This window comes from Tursiops truncatus, chromosome 19, assembly GCF_011762595.2.
Source record: "Tursiops truncatus isolate mTurTru1 chromosome 19, mTurTru1.mat.Y, whole genome shotgun sequence".
Taxonomy (NCBI): Eukaryota; Metazoa; Chordata; class Mammalia; order Artiodactyla; family Delphinidae; genus Tursiops; species Tursiops truncatus.
Window position 1 is genome coordinate 47897641 of NC_047052.1, and position 19682 is coordinate 47917322.

The window sequence follows — 19682 nt, forward strand, 5'->3', positions numbered from 1 at the left end:
GAAAAAAAGAGCAAAGCGAGAATCATCACACTTCCTAATTTCAAACTATACTACAAAGATATAGTAAGTAAAACAGTGTGGTCCTGACATAAAATTAGACACATAGACCAATGGAACAGAATCAAGAGCCCAGAAATAAGACCCTGCATATATAGTCCACTAATACTTGACAAGGGAGTCAAGAACACTCAGTAGGAAAAGTATAGCCTCTTCAAAAAATGGATAACCACATGCAGAAAAATGAAATTTGACCTCTATCTTAAACCGCTCACAAAAGTTATCTTGAAATGGATTAAAGACTTAAATGTAAGACCTGATGCCATAAAACTTCTAAAAGAAAACACAGGGAAAAATTATTTGACATTGGACCAAGCAATTATTTTTTGGATATGACACAAAAAGCACAAGCAACAAAAGCAAAAATCAACAAGTGGGACTACATCAAACTGAAAAGCTTTTGTACAGGAAAAGAAATAATTTTAAAAATGAAAAGGCAACTTATGGAATGGGAGAAAATATTTTCAAAGCATATATCAGATAAGGGGTTAACATCCAGAATATGTAAAGAACTCATACAACTCAATAGCCAAAAAACCCAAACAGTCCATTTTTTTTTAAAGGGCATAAGAATTAAATAGACATTTTTCCAGAGAAGAAATACAAATGGCTAACAGGTACATAAAAGATGCTCAACATCACTAATGAGCATGGAAATACAAATCAAAATCTCAATAAGATATGACCTCACACCTGTTAGAATGACTATCATCAAGAAGGCAAGAGATAACAAGTGTTGGTGAAGATGTGGAGATAAGGGAACACTTGTACACCGTTGGTGGGAATGTAAATTGGTGTATCCATTATGGAAAACAATATAGAGTTTCCTCGAAAAATTAAAAATAGAATTACCATATGATACAACAGTTCTACTTCTGGGTATATATTCAAAGTAAATGAAAATAGGAATTTGAAGAGGTATATGCACTCCCATGTTTATTTCAGCATTATTCACAGTATGGAAACAACCTGAGTGTTTGTCAACAAATGACTGGATAAGGAAGTTGTAGCATATATACAATGGAATTTATTCAGCCATGAGAAAGAAAGAAACGCTGATATTTGCAACAACGTAGGTGGACTTTGAGGGGATTATGCTAAGTGAGATTAATTCAGACAGAGAGATACTGTATGATATCATTTATATGTGGAATCTTAAGGCGAACTCATAAATACGGAGAGTAGAATGATGGATATTAAACGTTAGGGGTTGGGGAAATGGGATACGTTGTGTAACGGTACAAATTTGGAACTAGGAGATAAGTCCTGGAGAGCTAGTGGACAGCATAGTGATTATAGTCAATACTATTGTATTATAAACTTCAAAGTTGCTAAGGGACTAGACCCTAACTGTTCTGGCCGCAAAAAAGACATGAAAATTAGGTGAGGCGATAGACGTGTTAGCTAACACTAAGATGGTAATCATATTGCAATAAATAAATGTATCAAATCAACATGTTGTATACCTTAAACTTATACAATGTTATATATCAATTATATTTCCGTTAAAAAGGAATACGAATTACTTGGTGTGATTTCTTAATTGGAACTCAAAGAATAACTTTTTCGAAATATTATGTAGGGTGGTATTAAATACTGTAATATTTTCTCCAATTACCTAACCATGCAAGAAACCAAAGCAAAGGAAAAGCGGAGAATTTTGCTGCTTCTCATGTCCCATTGGTTGCACCTCTTTTTATGGGTTCTTGGTCAAAGGTGACTCCAGGTCCAGGTAGTAAAGAAGATTGTTCATTATAGCTCAGCCCGTCCCTTTTACGATCTCTATTTTTACCTCACGCATAGCACGCCTTTATAATTATTTTCCATTTACTTTTCCATTTATATTTCCAATTTCTGTCGGGGAACAATGAGAAAAAGAAAACGCAAGCCAAGTTCTACAAGCGCCCCAAGACTCCACCTGCTGATTCAAAATAAAATTGCAGACAGGCGGGAAGCTCAGCCCTACAGAGGATTCTGGGACGTGTAGTCTCGACGCTTCCTGCGATTGGGGCACTTCCGCCCCAGGAAAGCGCGGATGTGTTAATCGCGCCGCTGGGGAAATAGAAGAGTACAATCCAGTGCTGTGCGTGTTTGGAGGCATTTCGGATACCGGAGGGCGAGAATACGAAGCCGCCCCTTTCGTGGATTCTGGGAAACTGGATTCAGGCCGTCGATGTTGGAGTCGGCACTTTCGCCCCGGGGGGCGGGGCAGCGGCTCTTGTTCCTCTCGGGGTTGCTGGGAAATGTAGTCCAGGAGCTCCGCGTAGTCGGAGGTATTTCCGCTTCAGGAGGTTGCGATTGCGGCCTTCGGTTCTCTCTGGGAGGTGAGTGATCTTTGGGAGCCTGCGATTTCTTTTAACTTTTCTGATCTGGTCCTGGGATCAGCCGGGCTCGGTCCTCGGTCACAGGGCAGAAAAGCCTTGACCTGCGGCAGAGGGCGGGGTGGAGGGGCGGGGGCGGCCGCTTGCCTTCCCCTCGCCCGATTCTCTGCGTTTGCGGCGGTTCGCGAGTCCTCGGATTGTAGGCGGACAGAAATCGGCAGTTTGTCTCCCGGGCTCCTTGCCGTCCAACCCGCCTCCCCCCAGTACCTTCCTTCCACACGCTCTGTTACTTCCTAGCGACATAAGGTTGGATGAGAATTTAATCTTTCTGTGCCTTGGTTTCCTTTTCTGTAAAAAGGGATATTACGAGTACCTGCCTTATACAAGATAAATGTTTGGGACAGATCAGGCGTGTGGCAAGGTGTCGGCTGTTAATGATATGATAATCAGAAAAGCATCGCTTTCGGTGGAAGCTCCTCGAAGTGCCACTGGCAATTCTTTCTGATCCCTGCCGGAAAGGAGGCTGTGCCTGGACGACTTCTGACCCGTTTTTAAAGAAAAAGTGGGTCACCCACAGATACCCGCTGTAGTTTTCCCAGGACCACAAAATCGTTGTGTCTCCCAGCCTCCTTTCCTTCTCCTGCCCTGGTATCTGAAAAGGGAGGCTGTAGAAAAGAGAGGAGTGAGCCCAGGGCTTCTGGTAGCAGAGCCCCACCGTGGCAGGACTTATAGCATCTTCCTTTTCTGTTCCAGTGGTAGAAGGTATTTTATTCATTAGTAAATATTTCTGCTACAAAAGCGTTCAGTTACTGTTAAATAATTATGAAAATATGTAGATCGTGTACAGGGCATGAGTGGTAATCAAAATTGTTAAACATTGAGTCCTAAGTGTCATCCTAAGGGCTTTATAAAAATTAGTGCATTTAACCTTCACAAGGCCCTATGAAGTGAATACTTTTATTACCTCTATTTTACAGATGAGGAAATGGAGATAGAAAGAGCATAAGTTACTTAAGAGCAGTGGGATTTGAGTCTAGGGCTTGCGTTCCTTATATCTTTGGATTTCCTTGGTCCCCTAGTTTAAAATCCCAAAATTGGAATTAGGAAACAAAATAGAAAAACAGTCTATCGAAATATTCAACCATAGGAAACTGGCTGCAGAGGAGGCATTTGGCATCAAGTTGTGGAGGTAGGTTGGAATTTTATTGTAGAGGATTTGAAAGCAGGGTTAGTGAGTTTGGGTGTCTTTATAAGAATTTGAGGGCTTCCCTGGTGGTGCAATGGTTACGAATCCGCCTACCAATGCAGAGGACACGGGTTTGAGCCCTGGTCCGGGAGGATCCCACATGCTGTGGAGCAACTAAGCCCATGCGCCACGACTACTGAGCCTGCGCTCTGGAGCCCGCGAGCCACAACTACTGAGCCCACGTGCCTAGAACCCATGCTGTGCAACAGGAGAAGCCACCACAATGAGAAGCCCGCACACCGCAATGAAGAGTAACCCCAGCTCGCTGCAACTAGAGAAAGCCCACGCGCAGCAACAAAGACCCAACGCAGCCGAAAATAAAATAAATAATAAAAGTAAATACATTAAAAAAAAATTGAAAGCATTCTCATTTAATCTTATTTTAAATATTCATAGTTTATATTCCAATTATAGAAGAAGTGCACATTCATTGTAGAGAATTCAGAAAATGTAGAGATATGATGTAATGAAAAACATTAAGAATTACCAATATAGATGTATATGTTATAACGTTTAGGATATGTATGACATATATAGGACATAGACGTATAGGATATTGATGATTATTAACATTTCAGTGCATTTCTGTTTGTCAGTTTTTCAGTGTGTATTTATGTTATACAAAATTGTTATCAGATTATTCATATCCTTAACTCTTTTTTTTTGTAAATTTATTTTATTTATTTATTTTTGGCTGTGTTGGGTCTTCCTTGCTGTGCGCAGGCTTTCTCTAGTTGTGGTTCGCGGGCTTCCCATTGTGGTGGTTTCTCTTATTGTGGAGCATGGGCTCTAGGTGCACAGGCTTCAGTAGTTGTGGCGCACGGGCTCAGTAGTTGTGGCTTTTGGGCTCTAGAGCGCAGACTCAGTAGTTGTGGCTCATGGGCTTAGTTTCTCTGTGACATGTGTGATCTTCGCAGACCAGGGCTTGAACCCGTGTCCCCTGCATTGGCAGGCAGATTCTTAACCACTGTGCCACCAGGGAAGCCCCATATCCTTAACTCTTAATTCTGGAAATTTCCAGACAACCCAAAGTATAATATCAATATAATGAATTCCTCTGTAACAGTCACCCTGCTTCAGTCCTTACTAATCTTGCTGCATCTCCCTCTCCCCATGCACACATTTTTCCCATTGAGTATTTTAAAGCAAACCCAGATGCTGAGTTAGTAGGACTTAAAAATTAATTATTATAAGTTGTTTATATACGAAGACCAAGGGAGGGGAGATTGTATTAGTTTGCTAAGGCTGCTGGAATAAAGTATTACAGCCTGAGTGGCTTAAACAATAGAAATTAATTTTCTTACAGTTCTGGAGCTGGGAGTCCAAGATCAAGGTATCAGCAGGTTTCGTTTCTTCTGAGGCCTCTCTCCTTGGCTTGTAGATGGTCGCCTTCTTGCTGTGTTCTCCCTGTCTTTCCTTTGTGTGTGTGTGCGTGCCCCTACTGTCCCTGTTTGTGTCCAAATTTCCTCTTAGAAGGACACCAGTCAGATTGATTTAGGGCCCACCCTAATGACCTCATTTTAACTTAGTCACCTCTTTAAATGCCCATCTCCAAATACAATTACATTCTGAGGTCCTGGAGATTAGGAGTTTAATGTATGAGTTTGGGGCTGGGGGGGGGGTCACAATTCAGCCCATAACAGGTATTAACAGCAACTCTAAGATTTTCACACATGGCAACTAGAAGAATGTTATATTTATATGAGAAAGTTAGAAAGAGTTGCAGTTATGGAAGGAAAATGATGAATTTCCTTTGCTCCTTTGGGGTTGCACTTGCCACAGAGCATGTAACTCTCAGTTTCATCTCTCTCTCTTGTTAGGCTACAGGGTCCTCTGATTCATGGATCTGGTCATATTCTTCTCGGAGTGCCCAGCGCGGGGTCGGCAGAGAGGAGTTGTTCAGTAAGTGTGATTCATGCAGCTGCCCAAAAGGGCTACAGCCTGTGATTAGAGAACAAAAATAGAACGACAGTGTATAACCACATGCTTGTGTGATACCTCACTTACTTCTGGGGAGATGTAGAATCCACCAACTTTTTCGGAGCGTTCAAAAGTTAATGTATGATCATGCCTAGTATCGTCATGCACTAAAACAAATTTCCTAGAAAAAAAATGAATTCTTTTAAAAAATTGAACTATAGTCGATTTACAGTGTCATGTTAGTTTCAGGTGTACAGCACAGTGATTCAGTTATACATGTGTGTATATATACATTTAAAAAGAATCCATCCTTTTATTTTTTCTTTTTTTAATTGAAGTATAGTTGATATACAATGTTGTGTTAGTTTCTGGTGTACAGCAAGGTTAATCAGTTATACATATATGTATATATTCTTTTTCATATTCTTTTCCATTATAGGTTATTACTAGAAACTGAGTATAGTCCCCTGAGCTGTACAGTAGCTCCTTGTTGGTGACATATTTTATACATAGTAGCATGAATATATTTATCCCAAACTCCTAATTTCCCCCCCCTTCCCCTTTGGTAACCATAAGTTTGTTTTCCAATCGATGTTTATGTTCAATTTTTTTGTTTAATATGCAGGGAATCAGCAAGCCACCTCCACAGATTCTGATTTAATTAGTTTTAGATAAGGTCTGAGCTTTTTTAAAAAAATAAATTTATTTATTTATTAATTAATTAATTTATTTTTGGCTGTGTTGGGTCTTCGTTGCTGCGCGTGGGCTTTCTCTAGTTGTGGCAAGCGGGGGCTACTCTTCATTGCAGTGCGTGGGCTTCTCATTGCGGTGGCTTCTCGTGTTGTGCAGCACGAGCTCTAGGCATGCAGGCTCAGTAGTTGTGGCTCACGGGCTCTAGAGTGCAGGCTTAGTAGTTGTGGCACACGGGCTTAGTTGCTCCTCAGCATGTGGGATCTTCCTGGACCGGGGTACAGGGCTCGAACCCGTGTACCCTGTATTGGCAGGCAGATTCTTAACCTCTGCTCCACCAGGGAAGTCCCAAGAGGGCTGTTTTTGACTGATGCTACTCAAATTTTGATCCAGGGACCAACAGTATCATCACCTGGCATCTTAGTAGAAATGTAGATTCTTCGTCCCCATCCTTGATCTCCTGATTTAGAATTTCTGGGGGTGAGACAGAGGACCCTCTATCTTGGCAGGGTCCCCGCCCGGTTGATTCATGGAACATTAAAATTTGAGACACACTGGTAGTGAGAACCTACTCAGGACTTTTTAACAAAAATATTTTCTGTTTCCCTCCGGCTAAATTACTCGTCCTTCAGATATCAGATACCTGCATGGTTCTGTCTGCCTTAGTTCAGGTCTCTGCTCAAAGGTGAGAGAAGCCTTCCATGACAAAAACTTATTCTGTACCAGCCCCTCCTTCCATCTCTTCCTACACCTTTACCCTGCCTTATTCTTCTTAAAAGCATCTCTCACTATCAGTGTGTTACTGCCCTGGTACCCCATCATGCTATCAGCTCCATGAGATCAAGGTCTTTGCCTGCTTTGTTCACTGCTGTATCTCTCACATCTAGGCTCCTTGGCTGGCACAGAGCAGGCTCTCAGTAATTATGTTTTGAATGAATGATTCGGGAGATAAATCACGAGGCCCTGATCTACATGGTGTGTCTTTCAGTTCTTCGTTCCAGCAGTCATTCTGTGAATCTTTGTTGAGTTCCTGGCAAGCGCCTGCAGCAGTGTCCTAACTGTTGGGGACACAGCAAGAAACAAAACTCCCTGCGGGACAGATGTGATGAATATAAATGAGCAAAATACCTAGTAGGATGTTAAAGAGGGATACGTGCTAAAGAGAAAAGAATTAAGCAGGGATGGGGGGGGTCAGAAGTGTTGGGATGTCATTAGGAGATTGAAATTCTCTGTAGGGAGGAACTGTCTGAGGAGGTGACATTCAAATAAAGAAGGACGTGATTCTTGGTGTGGCCCTGGTAACAGTCTCTCTGGCCCCAGCCCCTTCCCCCTCAGATCTCCCATTTGCTGGGAGAGTGATCTGTTTCCAACACCAAAGGAATCTTCTGACTCTCCCTTCCTTTGCTGCTTTCCTGCTGACTTGCCGATAAACTGGGACGCCCGTCACTATGGTTTGAATCCTGCCTTCCTGCCAGCTTTTTCTGCCTCTTGTTTGTGTTCACTTACAGTCGTAACATTTGTTCTCTTGAGGTTTTTCAGAGATTCTGCTTCTCTCTGGCTAATAGAACTCAGTCATCCTCCAGGACTCAGATCAAGCCACATTGACGTAGAACCTGCTCCAAACAAGTGTGGACCCCAAGGCCCATAACTTGTGCTTCTAAAGTACCCAGTTCACTACTCTGGTACTTAGCAATGTGCAGGGTGATTGCTGGTTTCCTAATCACTAGACTGTGAACTTGAGTAGTCGTATCTTTTAGTCTGATTTCCATAAATGTTCATTGAATTAATACACTCATTTTTTAATGAAGAGTTAACAAGTTATCCTGTCTAGTGCTAATCATGCAGGCAATTAAATAGTTGTCATTCTCAGTGTTTTGATGGACACACTCTGTGGATTTTGTAACAGGAGTCTCTTTAGACATTGACTTTGAAGGGTGAGAAGCACCTTCCTAAGATAGTATTAAAAATCCAGAGGCCCTTTTCCTTCCAAAGATGACCTTGATCTTGCAAATATTGTGGAAGACCTAGAAGAAAAACTTGGAAATAAAACCCCCGCTCTCCCAATCCTCCCAAGTGGGAGCAGCCTCAGAATTTTGCCTCTCAAAGAGACCTTTGACCAACTAGTCTAGTCTTTTTATGTGCCTCTGCTGGAATGAACCTGTATGGGGGGGCTCATGTGTCAGGACACTGACATTGACACTGACTGCTAAGTGATCACTGTTACAGGCACTGCTTTAGGTGCTTGGGATGTAAAGCTGAGTTACTATTAATCCCAAAACAGACAGTGATTTACTGATTATCCCCTTTCCACAGAGGTGGTGGAAAGATCTCCCTGTAAAGCACTTCTTACTGAGCAGAAGTCACTGGACAAATATAGAGTCAGAACAAGGTGAATTACAAATCCTGAAAGGATATCTCTTCTAAGATTGGAAAGTTTTACACTGCCCCTTTCCATACAGGGTTCTTCTATCTGGAGTAGGACTAGCTAATAATAATAAACTAATAAGTAATTAATGAACCAATAATTAACTAATACTGATCTCTTAAGCTGGATATCTTACTCTCAGTTTGCACACTCCCCAGAATCAGAATCATACTCTGACAGCTACGAGAACTTGTATTAGGGCCACTGCGTGTGGTTGGGCAGGTCGTTCACTGCACCAGGGCTCTCGATTGAAGGCGTAAGTGGCGTCTGGAATCCTGCCCACGTCTGCTCATCAAGCCGTGTGCGGTTGCAGCCACCCCAAGGAAGAGCTTCCTTGACTATTTCATGTAAAGCAGCCCTAGTGAATGTTTAAGCTGCCAGATACTGTTCCACATGTTTTATGGAGAGTCACTTAGACTGACTAACCTTCCTATGTATTATTGTAATTATATTACTGTATTATACATAATTATATTATATGAATATATTATCTATATATCTATATAATATATAATTATAATATATTGTATTATAATTATAATAATTATTGTTATTATTATAACCATCCCTAATTTATAGATCAGACCTTGGGTCTAAGTAGTAACAAGTTGGAGGTGCCAGGATTCAAATACTGGGGGTCTGATTCCAGAGCCTACACCCTTCCCAACCCTGTTCTCATCTCCTTCAAGCAGATCATCTGGCTTCAGAGTTCTCTCCCTGTTTCTATGTCAGTCTTTTATCCCTAGCTCTCAAGCTCTCATTTCTCTTTGCATGAGACCTCAGACTCCCATCTGTTTATTTTTTTCTTTAGAAGCAGCAGAGAGACAAGATCTAGAAGACTGGCTTCTTTGTGAGAGCTGGATTCAGGTTCCGCCCCTGCCCCTTGACCTCACCAAGCCTCGGCTTCCTCATCTGTTACGTGGGAACAACAGTCATCATCATCATCATTTATTGAGAACTTGGTAAAATGCCAGGTACAATGCCAAGGGCATTTAGCTCGTTCATCCACCACAGTAACCCTAGGACTGACATTCTTTTTTTTTTTCTCTCCTTGTTATAGTTGAGGAGAGGCACGGAGGTGGAGGTGATCAGACTGGAGTCACACGGCTAGTACACCCCTAGCTTCTTCACAGGTATGTGGGAGGTACCTTAGTGGAACAATGCGTGCCAAGTGCTTCTCAAGGTCCCTAACACGTACTTAGTGCTTATGTAATGTTAAACATTGCCGTTTTTGTTGTTTTCATCATTACTATGATTAGCTTGTTCATTTAAGTGGCATGTTCACTAACTTACTGTTAAATCACAGGATTCTATTCATTTTTCTTCATCTCCATGATAATAGTGTTTTTAAGGCCCTACTGTTAACAAAGTCAAATTGTCAAGGTCTGGGGCTACCCTGGTGGCGCAGTGGTTGAGAGTCCGCCTGCCGATGCAGGAGACACGGGTTCGTGCCCCGGTCCAGGAAGATCCCATCCGCAGCTGGGCCCGTGAGCCATGGCCGCTGAGCCTGCGCGTACGGAGCCTGTGCTCCGCAACGGGAGAGGCCACAACAGTGAGAGGCCCACGTACCGCAAAAAAAAAAAAAAAAATTGTCAAGGTCTTACATCTTTGAAAAAGCTGTCATCCACAATATCAGATTCATAGAGAAAGTAGAATAGTGGTTACTCGGGACCTAGAGGAAGGGGAATGGAGAGTTAGTGTTTAATAGGTACAGAGTTTCAGTTTGGGATGGTGAAAAAGATGTGGAGATGGTTAGTGGTGATGATTCACAACAATATGAACGCACCTAACGAACTCTACACCTAAAAAATGGTTGAAATGGAAAATTTTATGTGATGTGTATTTTACACAGGAAAAAAAAAATCAATGTAATCTTAAATATTACTGCAAAGGCATCAAATTAAATATGAAAAACCAAGAGAGAATAACAGATATTGCAGAGGTTAAATGTGATCTTCATACAACAAAGCAACAGCCTTTTAAGGCTCCATTAAAGCTATTGGTGAGGACAGGTTTTATGTTACTGAATATTACCTGCTTTCTGCTGCTACTGAGAAATAAGGTGCCCTGAAAGTGTTCTTTGAACTTTCTGCCTACTTATTTAATTCTTACAACAATCCTATGAGATAGCCGTTGATAATCCCTCTATTTTTACAGATGGAAGAGTTGAAGCACAGAGATACTAATAATTTGTCTAAGATTTCACAGCTAATATGTCACAGTTTCATGAACCTAGACATTTGGCCCCAGAAATTACTCTCTTAACCTGGGTGCTTTACTCTCAATTTCCGCCCTCCCCAGAATCAGAATCATACCCTGAGAGCTACAGGAACTTGTATGAGGGCCTGTGTGTGGTTGGGTGGCTCGTTCACTGCCCAGGGGCTCTTGGCTGAAGGGGTGAGTAGCATCTGGAGTCCAGCCCAGGCTTTGCTCATCAGGCCACCCTGAGGAAGCGGCACTGTTGCTGCTTCACAGTAAGCAGCCATATGGGTCAGTGACACCCTTGGCCAGACTCTGACGGCTTTTTTCTCCTTCCCCCATTGTGCCTGCCCAAGACTCAGCGCTTCCCCAGAAGGAGGAGGACAAAATGACCAAGCTCAAGGTGAGTTGGGCTTGCCCTTCTAGGTGTTAACTTGTCACCTCATTTCTCAGTGATAAGACGCATCCTATTTCTCTTTCTTGGGAAAGATTAAAGAGAACAGTAGGCATTTGGAAAACTCTTCCCAAGAAGAGGGCCGAATGATCCCTACTTTTTATTTTTGTTTGATTTATTTTTGTTGTTTTATCACCTTTTATAATTTCACAGATAAGAGTAGAACAGAAAAAGTCAGTTGCAACTAAAAAAATCTCTCACGTTATTACTGTTTCCCTTACAAAACAACTGTCTTCATTTTCCCATGTTCTTTTCCTCATATGCGTTCATAACTGTATATTTGTAATTCCTGTAGCATAAACCTCTCAAATTATACCTTTTCTAATTGATATTATATATCCCACATCTTTAATAGCAACATCATATTCCCTTGAATTTGTGTGCATTGTGTGTGTGTGGTGGGGTATGTGTGTCTCATAACTTTTCCCCATTCATGGCCATTTAGGTAGTTTAGAATTTTTACCATTTTAAAGAACACTGAAGGGGCTTCCCTGTTGGCACGGTGGTAAAGAATCCACCTGCCAGTGCAGGGGACACAGGTTCGATCCCTGGTCTGGGAAGATCCCACATGCCATGGAGCAACTAAGCCCATGCACCACAACTACTGAGCCTGTGCTCTAGAACCCGCGAGCCTCAACTGCTGAGCCTGCATACCACAACTACTGAACCCCGTGTGCCTAGAGTCTGTGCTCCGCAGTAAGAAGCCATCGCAGTGAGAAGTCCGTGCACCGCAACAAAGAGTAGTCCCTGCTCGCCGCAACTAGAGAAAGCCTGCACGCAGCAAAGAAGACCCAACACAGCCAAAAATAAATAAATAAAAATAAATTTTAAAAACAAAACACTGTAATAACAGTTTTCCTAATACAACCAATTTCCTCAAAAGGGAATTTGGAAGAATTTGCTATTCTTTGGTCTTAATGTTCTAGGTACTCTAAATTGACAAAGTACGTTTGCTATGCAGTACCTCGGGTATTTTGTATGTAGAATATTCCAGAATGGCAGAGTGCACCAGGATCTAACTAACGCTTCACACAGAGAAAATATTATTAGATATTTTCATGTAAGAAAGCTAGATTGTTTCTTACCCATGTCTGAATCATATCATGTGCATGTTTTATTTATTGATTTATACTTTTTATTCACATATTAATGAATTTTTTCAAAGTACTAATGTACTTAATTTTAAAAGTACAGAAAGACCTGTACAGAGACTTTTCATTTCTTAACTGCATTTAGTCTCAGACCAGCCTTATGAGGCCGAACTTGGTCTCCTCTGCATTTTAATGACAAACAGGATTGTAGAATTTCAGAAAACTCCTCAAGTTCACATAGGAAACCAAAGATCCAACTGATCCAAAAAAGACTCCTAGGATTTTTACTTGGATAAAGAGAGTGAGACAAGGGAAAAGAATTCTCCACCTGGGACTTAGCCTATTCTGTGGGGTGCCTAGTTGTCCTGGTGGGTGGAAGACTCCATAGATGATACTGTCCCTACCATAGATCATTCTTGGTGGCCCCTTCTTCTCCATGACCTCTGTTGCTCATATAAGGCACCGGATGTGCAGGGCTCTGGCACTGAACACAGTCTTTGTATGAAAAATTAAAACAATGCTGTATACGAGTGATTCTTAATTACCCTCAGGTAACATCTGGAAACATTTTTAGTGTCACAGCTTTGGAGTGCTACTGATATCTAGTGTGTAGAAGCCAGGGATGCTGCTAAACATCCTACAGTGAACTCAGCAGCCCCCTGCCCCACCCCCAACAAAGAGTCATCTGTCCTCAAATGTCAGGAGTGCCAAGGATGAGAAAGCATGCTGTACCCAAAGCTGTACAAGAACAATAGAAGAATGTGGGTAAAAATATTTATAATACACACCCTAAAAAAAAAAAGCTTAAAATCTCTAATAGGGATTTTACAGAATCCTAAGATAAAACCCCAATTGGAGTATGAGCAAAGAACATTAACAGGCAAGGTTCTGAAGAAAAAAATGAAGATAGCTAGTAAATATGTGAAAATATGATGAGCTTATTAATTATCAAATAAGTACAGATAATCCAAATAAGTTGTTTTTTACTGATAAAATTGCCTAGGATTTAAAAATATGGTTATATTCAATGTATATGGTTTAGAGAATCAGGGATACTTAAATACTCTTGGAGGAGGATAAAATAGGGGAAAAGTTGAAAAGAAAATCTGCTGTTGTACATAATTATTTTGAAGCTGCCTATTCTTTGACATTGCAGTTTTCACTCTTTGGAACTTATCCTAAGAAAATAATTGGATGGGAAGCAAAAATCTATGTAAAAATTTATTCTTCTCCACATTTATTGTGAAAGGAAGAAAATCTAAAACATAAATGAGTTATGGGGAATGTTTATGTTATGGCAAAATTGACTCTGGTCTCTCAGAATCTGGAACCACTTCGTACACATCGTCCCCACTTTCCTCAGTGCTGCCCTTTCACCAGGGGACCTGCATTGCAAGGTTCAGATGGAGTGTGTTTGATGTCTTAGGAGGCGGTGACCTTCAAGGACGTGGCCGTGGTCTTCACGGAGGAGGAGCTGGGGCTGCTGGACTCTGCCCAGAAGAAGCTGTACCAGGAAGTGATGCTGGAGAACTTCCAGAACCTGGTCTCAGTGGGTGAGGAAGGGCACTCTGGGACTGAACATCGCATCAGCCCCTGTGGTATTTATTTACGTGTCCTTGAATGGGCAGGGCTTTGGAGCTCTTGAACTGGTTTCCGGTTTTCTAATCAGCATGAGACTCAGAGATGGCGTTTTCTAGTCTTTCTCCCCAGGCCAAAGTGTGTTTGTAAATGAACTGTTAATTGACCACGTGACTCCTGTATGTTTTCTGGCTTTTCAAATTGTGGTCGTCTCCAATTAGTAGGTCATGACACTCTTTAGGGAATCGAAATAAAATAGGATAGAAGATACCAGAGCCCTTGGCAATAACTGCATGTTGCAGTAAAAACTGTGGCCCATTGCCAAGAATAGTGTGAGAAATGGTGAAAAGGGTGCGATGAAAATAATGTTTTCCCATAATTTATGCTTATGTCTACCTATCCTCGGTTTTTGCATAAAATGTATTTCCTCCCATGGGTCATAATTAAAAGTTTGGAAAACACTGATTTTGATGTCCTGAAGACAGTGCAGTGGGAGCCACAATTTCTCTTAATTTGGGCATCTAACATATTGATTTTAAATGTTTTTCCTTGCCTTTTTTGCAGGGCATCAATCATTCACACCAGATGTAATATCCCAGTTAAAGAGAGAAGAAAAGCTTTGGATGATAAAGATAGCAACCCAGAGCCGTCACTCCTTGGGTGAGAGCCGTGTGACCCTGAGTCTGTCCTGCTTCTTGTTGCCTCCACAGCTGTGACTCTGGTCCAAGTCAGCACCTAGACTGTGGATTACTGCCTCAGTCTTTGTAATGCTCTCTCTTCTGCTTTGCTCATTCACAGTTAATTCTCCACTCAGAGTGACTCTTTTAAATTCATATCTTGTCATTTCTCTGCTCAGAACCTCTTGTAGCTTCTTACTGATTCAGAATAAAATCCCATCATTGAAAGTGGCTTATGATATCCCATATGCCCACCAGTTTTTGCCATGATTTTTTTTTTTTTTTTGGCCACACCATGTGGCTTGTGAGATCTTAGTTCCCTGATCAGGGCTCGAGCCTGGGCCCTTGGCAGTGAGAGTGTGGTGTCATAACCACTGGACCGCCAGGGAATTCCTTGATCTTTTGATCATCACGATTTCTCATCAGCAACATCCACATAGGTTAGCCCTGCATCTAGTGAAGACTTTCAGCTTCCCAACAACATGGCTGTTTCCACTTTCTTTCCTGTTATGGGTAACTTACTTGAAAAACCTCTTTTACTTTTGTAACATGGCTCTAACTCTCACAGAGGTGTCAAACTGGGATTTATTTATCCATTCAACATGTACTTATTGAACACTGACTCTATCAGACAGGGTTCTGGGAGTGGTGATAAACCAGTGAATAATACAAAATGCTTGTCCTCATGGGTATTGCATTGAAGTGGGAGATGACATAAATGAAAAAGATCAAGGATGTATGTAGTATGTCAGATAGGAATATGTGCTGTGTAAAAACAAAACAGGGTAAGGCAAATGGAGATTGCCAGGTGCGTAGAATGGATAGGGAGAATTTACTATATGATATTGTATGGTAAAAGATGCCTCACAGGGGCTTCCCTGGTGGCACAGTGGTTGAGAGTCCGCCTGCCGATGCAGGGGACACAGGTTCGTGCCCTGGTCCGGGAAGATCCCACATGCCGCGGAGCAGCTGGGCCCGTGAGCCACGGCCGCTGAGCCTGCGCATCCGGAGCCTGTGCTCCACGACGGGAGAGGCCACAACAGTGAGAGGCCTGCGTATCACAAAAAAAAAAAAAAAAAAAAAAAAAGAGGCCTCACAGATAAGGTGTTATTTGAAAAGACACCTGAAAAGAAATTAGTAGCAAGCTATATGGCTTATCGGTGGAATAGAGTTCCAAGGAGAGCGTAACTCTTCTGGTCCAATGTTGATTTCGAGACTCTGTATTATGCCCTATTTATTTCCTCCTCGCAAGTTCTTGCTCTATTGTAAAAGATAAACTTCTAATTTTTCACTTTTTTTTTTACCCCTGGTGGTTGTAGGAACTTTACTGTTATGAGGTTTTAGAATAATGTATGTTATTACAGTAACATACTAATTCCAAAACTTGGCTTTGATTTTTTTTCCAGCTAACCCTTTCAGTGTTGTGAAGAACTGGCTCTGTGGCCAGGGAAAGTAAAGTTTACAGCCCATTTGTAAGGATATTTCCCAGGAGGAGGCAAAGAACCACTCTCTGCTTATACTCTGAACTTTAGGGCCTTAGGTGATAAGGTATTTCTCCCAGACATGTATCTTTCCAACTTATTTATTGCCTCAAAGTCTCCTTCCATTGGAGTAAACTTCCATTAAAATAAAGCAGAGGTTTTTCAACATTGCCTGGGGACATCCTCTGATAATCTGTCTAAGGGTCTTACTAGACATTTTGAGCATTTTGGTCAGATGTGCATGCAGTAGGCAGAATTATGTGGAAGCTGTTATTAGCCACCTGCTACAGCAAAGAAGATAAGGCTTTGAGTAAGGTACAGCTTTGTCTTTGTAAACATTCCCTAGGAGGTATTTTTCTTGCTCTGTAGCCATCACATTTCTAATTTATATCTCACCTATGAAACTTACTATGATTCTAAATGGATTTCACTAATGTGTAGTGAATGACAACCTGGTGGGCCACCTCTTGGTGTCTGGAGGCATGTAAATCAGAGAACATGATACATGATGTTAAAGAAAAGCAGAAGCTTTTCGAGGTTCAGTAAAGCCTTATGGTGTGGGCCTAAGTTTATAACCTTGACATCTCTGAGCAAAGCATTCACATGCCCCATCTCTAAATTCTATTTATCCATTTAGGAGACAAGAATCTAAATGGCATGGAGACTCTTCGGGAAGTTGGATTAAGGTATCTGCCACATGAAGAGCTTTTCTGCTCACAAATATGGCAACAGGTTACAAAGGAATTAACCAGGTGTCAAGATTCCATGGGAAATATTCAAGGAACTGGCTCTCAGATGGAAAAACAAGGTGGCACACTCAGTAAAGATGAGGAGTTTGGTAAAGACTTCAATCAGACTTCACATCTTCAAGTTCACCACAGAGACCACACTGGAGAAAAACCCTACAAAGGGGTGGAGTGTGAGAAAGGTTTCATACGGGACTCTCACCTTCAAATGAACCAGACAGCCCACGTAGGAGAGAAGCCCTACAAGTGTGAAAAATGTGAAAACGCCTTCCGTCGGCTTTCAAGTCTTCAAGCCCATCAGAGAGTCCACAGTAGAACAAGATTGAACAAATATGATATGTCGTGTAAGAGTTTCAGTCAGAGGTCATATCTTCGTCATCATCAGAGGGTCCCCACTGGAGAGGATCCACACAGATTTGAGGAGTGTGGGAGGAACGTCGGGAAAAGCTCACATTGTCAAGATCCTCCCATAGCCCACACATTGGAGAAACCCTATAAATGTGAGGAGTGTGGACTGGGCTTCAGTCAGCGCTCCTATCTTCACATCCATCAGAGAGCCCACACAGGAAAGAAACCTTATAAATGTGAAGAGTGTGGGAAGGGCTTCAGTTGGCGTTCACGCCTACAGGCTCATCAGCGAATCCACACTGGGGAGAAACCCTACAAATGTGAGGCATGTGGCAAGGGCTTTAGTTACAGCTCACACCTGAACATCCACTGTAGAATCCACACAGGCGAGAAACCCTTTAAGTGTGAGGAGTGTGGGAAAGGCTTCAGTGTGGGTTCCCACCTCCAAGCCCATCAGATAAGCCACACGGGAGAGAAACCATACAAATGTGAGGAGTGTGGCAAGGGCTTCTGTCGGGCCTCAAACCTTCTGGACCATCAGAGAGGCCATAGTGGTGAGAAACCATATCAGTGCGATGCATGTGGAAAGGGCTTTAGTCGTAGCTCAGATTTTAACATTCATTTTAGAGTCCATACAGGAGAAAAACCCTATAAGTGCGAGGAGTGTGGGAAAGGTTTCAGTCAGGCCTCAAATCTTCTGGCCCATCAAAGAGGCCACACTGGAGAAAAACCATACAAATGTGGTACATGTGGGAAGGGCTTCAGCCGGAGTTCAGATCTTAACGTTCATTGTCGAATCCACACGGGAGAGAAACCCTATAAATGTGAGAAGTGCGGGAAGGCCTTCAGTCAGTTCTCAAGCCTTCAAGTGCATCAAAGAGTCCATACCGGAGAGAAACCATACCAGTGTGCAGAGTGTGGGAAAGGCTTCAGTGTGGGCTCACAGCTTCAGGCCCATCAGAGGTGTCACACTGGAGAGAAACCCTACCATTGTGAGGAGTGTGGGAAGGGCTTCTGTCGGGCCTCAAATTTTCTGGCTCACCGTGGAGTCCACACAGGAGAGAAACCATACCGATGCGATGTGTGCAGTAAGCGCTTCAGACAGAGATCATACCTTCAAGCCCACCAGAGGGTCCACACTGGAGAGAAACCATATAAGTGTGAGGAATGTGGTAAGGTCTTCAGTTGGAGCTCGTACCTTCAAGCCCATCAGAGAGTCCACACAGGGGAAAAACCATACAAATGTGAGGAGTGTGGGAAAGGCTTCAGTTGGAGCTCAAGTCTTATAATTCATCAGCGAGTCCATGCTGGGGATGAGGGTGACAAGGACTGTCCCTCATCAGAGAATACGTACAGCAAAGAAGCTCTATAAAATTACATAGTTTAATACCTCAAATGGGTGCTGAAATAGTCCTGCCGTAGAAGACAAAACATCTGTTTGATAAAAGAGTATTTCTGCCAGAGCTCGACATGTCTGTGTGGTTGGGCGACCACACGGCAGAGAAGCCTCATAAGCGTGGAGATATAAGAACTTCAGAGCCTTGACATTTAGCAGATCTGACAGAGAAGAGAGGCTTAAGAGGGATGAGTCTGAGCTGAAGGTAACCAAAAGTACTAAGATGGAAATGCCCAAATCTCTTCCACCAGAATAGAAGCTCTCGGAGGGCTGGGACTTTGTTGACGGCCAAGTCCACTCTGCCTCTTCAGCGCCGAACACACTGCAGGTGTCCAGTAATGTTAAATGAGTAAAAGGGAGAATAATCACTTTTGAAATTTTCTTTCAGTTCCTCTCTAAAAATTTCTATAAAATTGTAGAAGGAGGAATTCTCCAAGGCTTGGAGGATTAAATAAGACACTTGGGCTCATTTCCCCAACCCTGCAGGTCCTGTGAACTAGTGCTTATCAAGCTCAAGGTTGTAACCCATTAGTGGGTCCAGAAGTCAGTTCACCAGGTTGTGGCCAGCACTTTTCTATGCTAACAGTTCTTTTTGGAGATGTGATTCGCATGCAGCCACATGCATAAATAAGTTTACATCTTCATGAATTTTGACAAATGTATCTACTTGTGTAATCATCACCAAGATCAATATATACCATATTTCTATTAAACCAGAGTGTTGCCTTGTGTACTATTCTTGTCATTCCCACCTCCAGGGGCAACAAGTATTATGATTTTTATACCATGTATTAATTAGGCCTGTCTGTTCTTGAGCTTCCTGTGTGTTTGGTATGTACTCTTTATGTCTGGATTCTTTTCATCAAGTATATGATCATCCTAGGTTCACAGAAGGCAATTGACAGAACTCAGTATCCATGATAAAAATTCTTCAGTGAGGTAAAAGGCATCTATGAAGATCCTATATGCTCATGTTCTTTTATTATTAAGGAATAATTTATATACAGTAAAATCGACTGGTGGATCATTCTGTGTTTTGGCAAATGCTTACTA

The 19682-nt window shown here is 42.1% G+C and overlaps 1 protein-coding gene across 9 annotated transcripts; it reads left to right on the top strand.

Annotated features, from left to right (window-relative positions):
• Positions 1-1556: 1556 nt before the first annotated feature.
• Positions 1557-19360, top strand: ZNF45 (zinc finger protein 45). Of its 9 annotated transcripts, none has more exons than XM_019932949.3 (8): positions 2008-2381; positions 5445-5526; positions 9471-9633; positions 9720-9792; positions 11215-11261; positions 13830-14001; positions 14546-14641; positions 16777-19360. In XM_019932949.3, exons 5-8 carry the CDS (start codon positions 11247-11249, stop codon positions 18603-18605), a joined length of 2112 nt encoding a protein of 703 aa, XP_019788508.2. In that variant the 5' UTR covers positions 2008-2381; positions 5445-5526; positions 9471-9633; positions 9720-9792; positions 11215-11246; the 3' UTR covers positions 18606-19360. The 9 variants fall into 9 exon arrangements, 8 of the variants coding, with proteins under 8 accessions (XP_019788508.2, XP_019788514.2, XP_073652053.1 ...); XM_019932955.3 differs by having other exon boundaries at positions 9471-9621; XM_073795952.1 differs by adding an exon at positions 4931-4957 and having other exon boundaries at positions 2009-2381; positions 9720-11261.
• The last annotated feature ends 322 nt before the right edge of the window (positions 19361-19682 follow it).

Excerpts from the sequence above, each read along its gene's own strand:
- ZNF45 (XM_019932949.3), top strand. Across the intron at positions 14,002-14,545 it reads ACATCGCATCAGCCCCTGTG|GGCATCAATCATTCACACCA; the intron begins GTATTTATTTAC and ends CCTTTTTTGCAG. Across the intron at positions 14,642-16,776 it reads CCAGAGCCGTCACTCCTTGG|GAGACAAGAATCTAAATGGC; the intron begins GTGAGAGCCGTG and ends TTATCCATTTAG.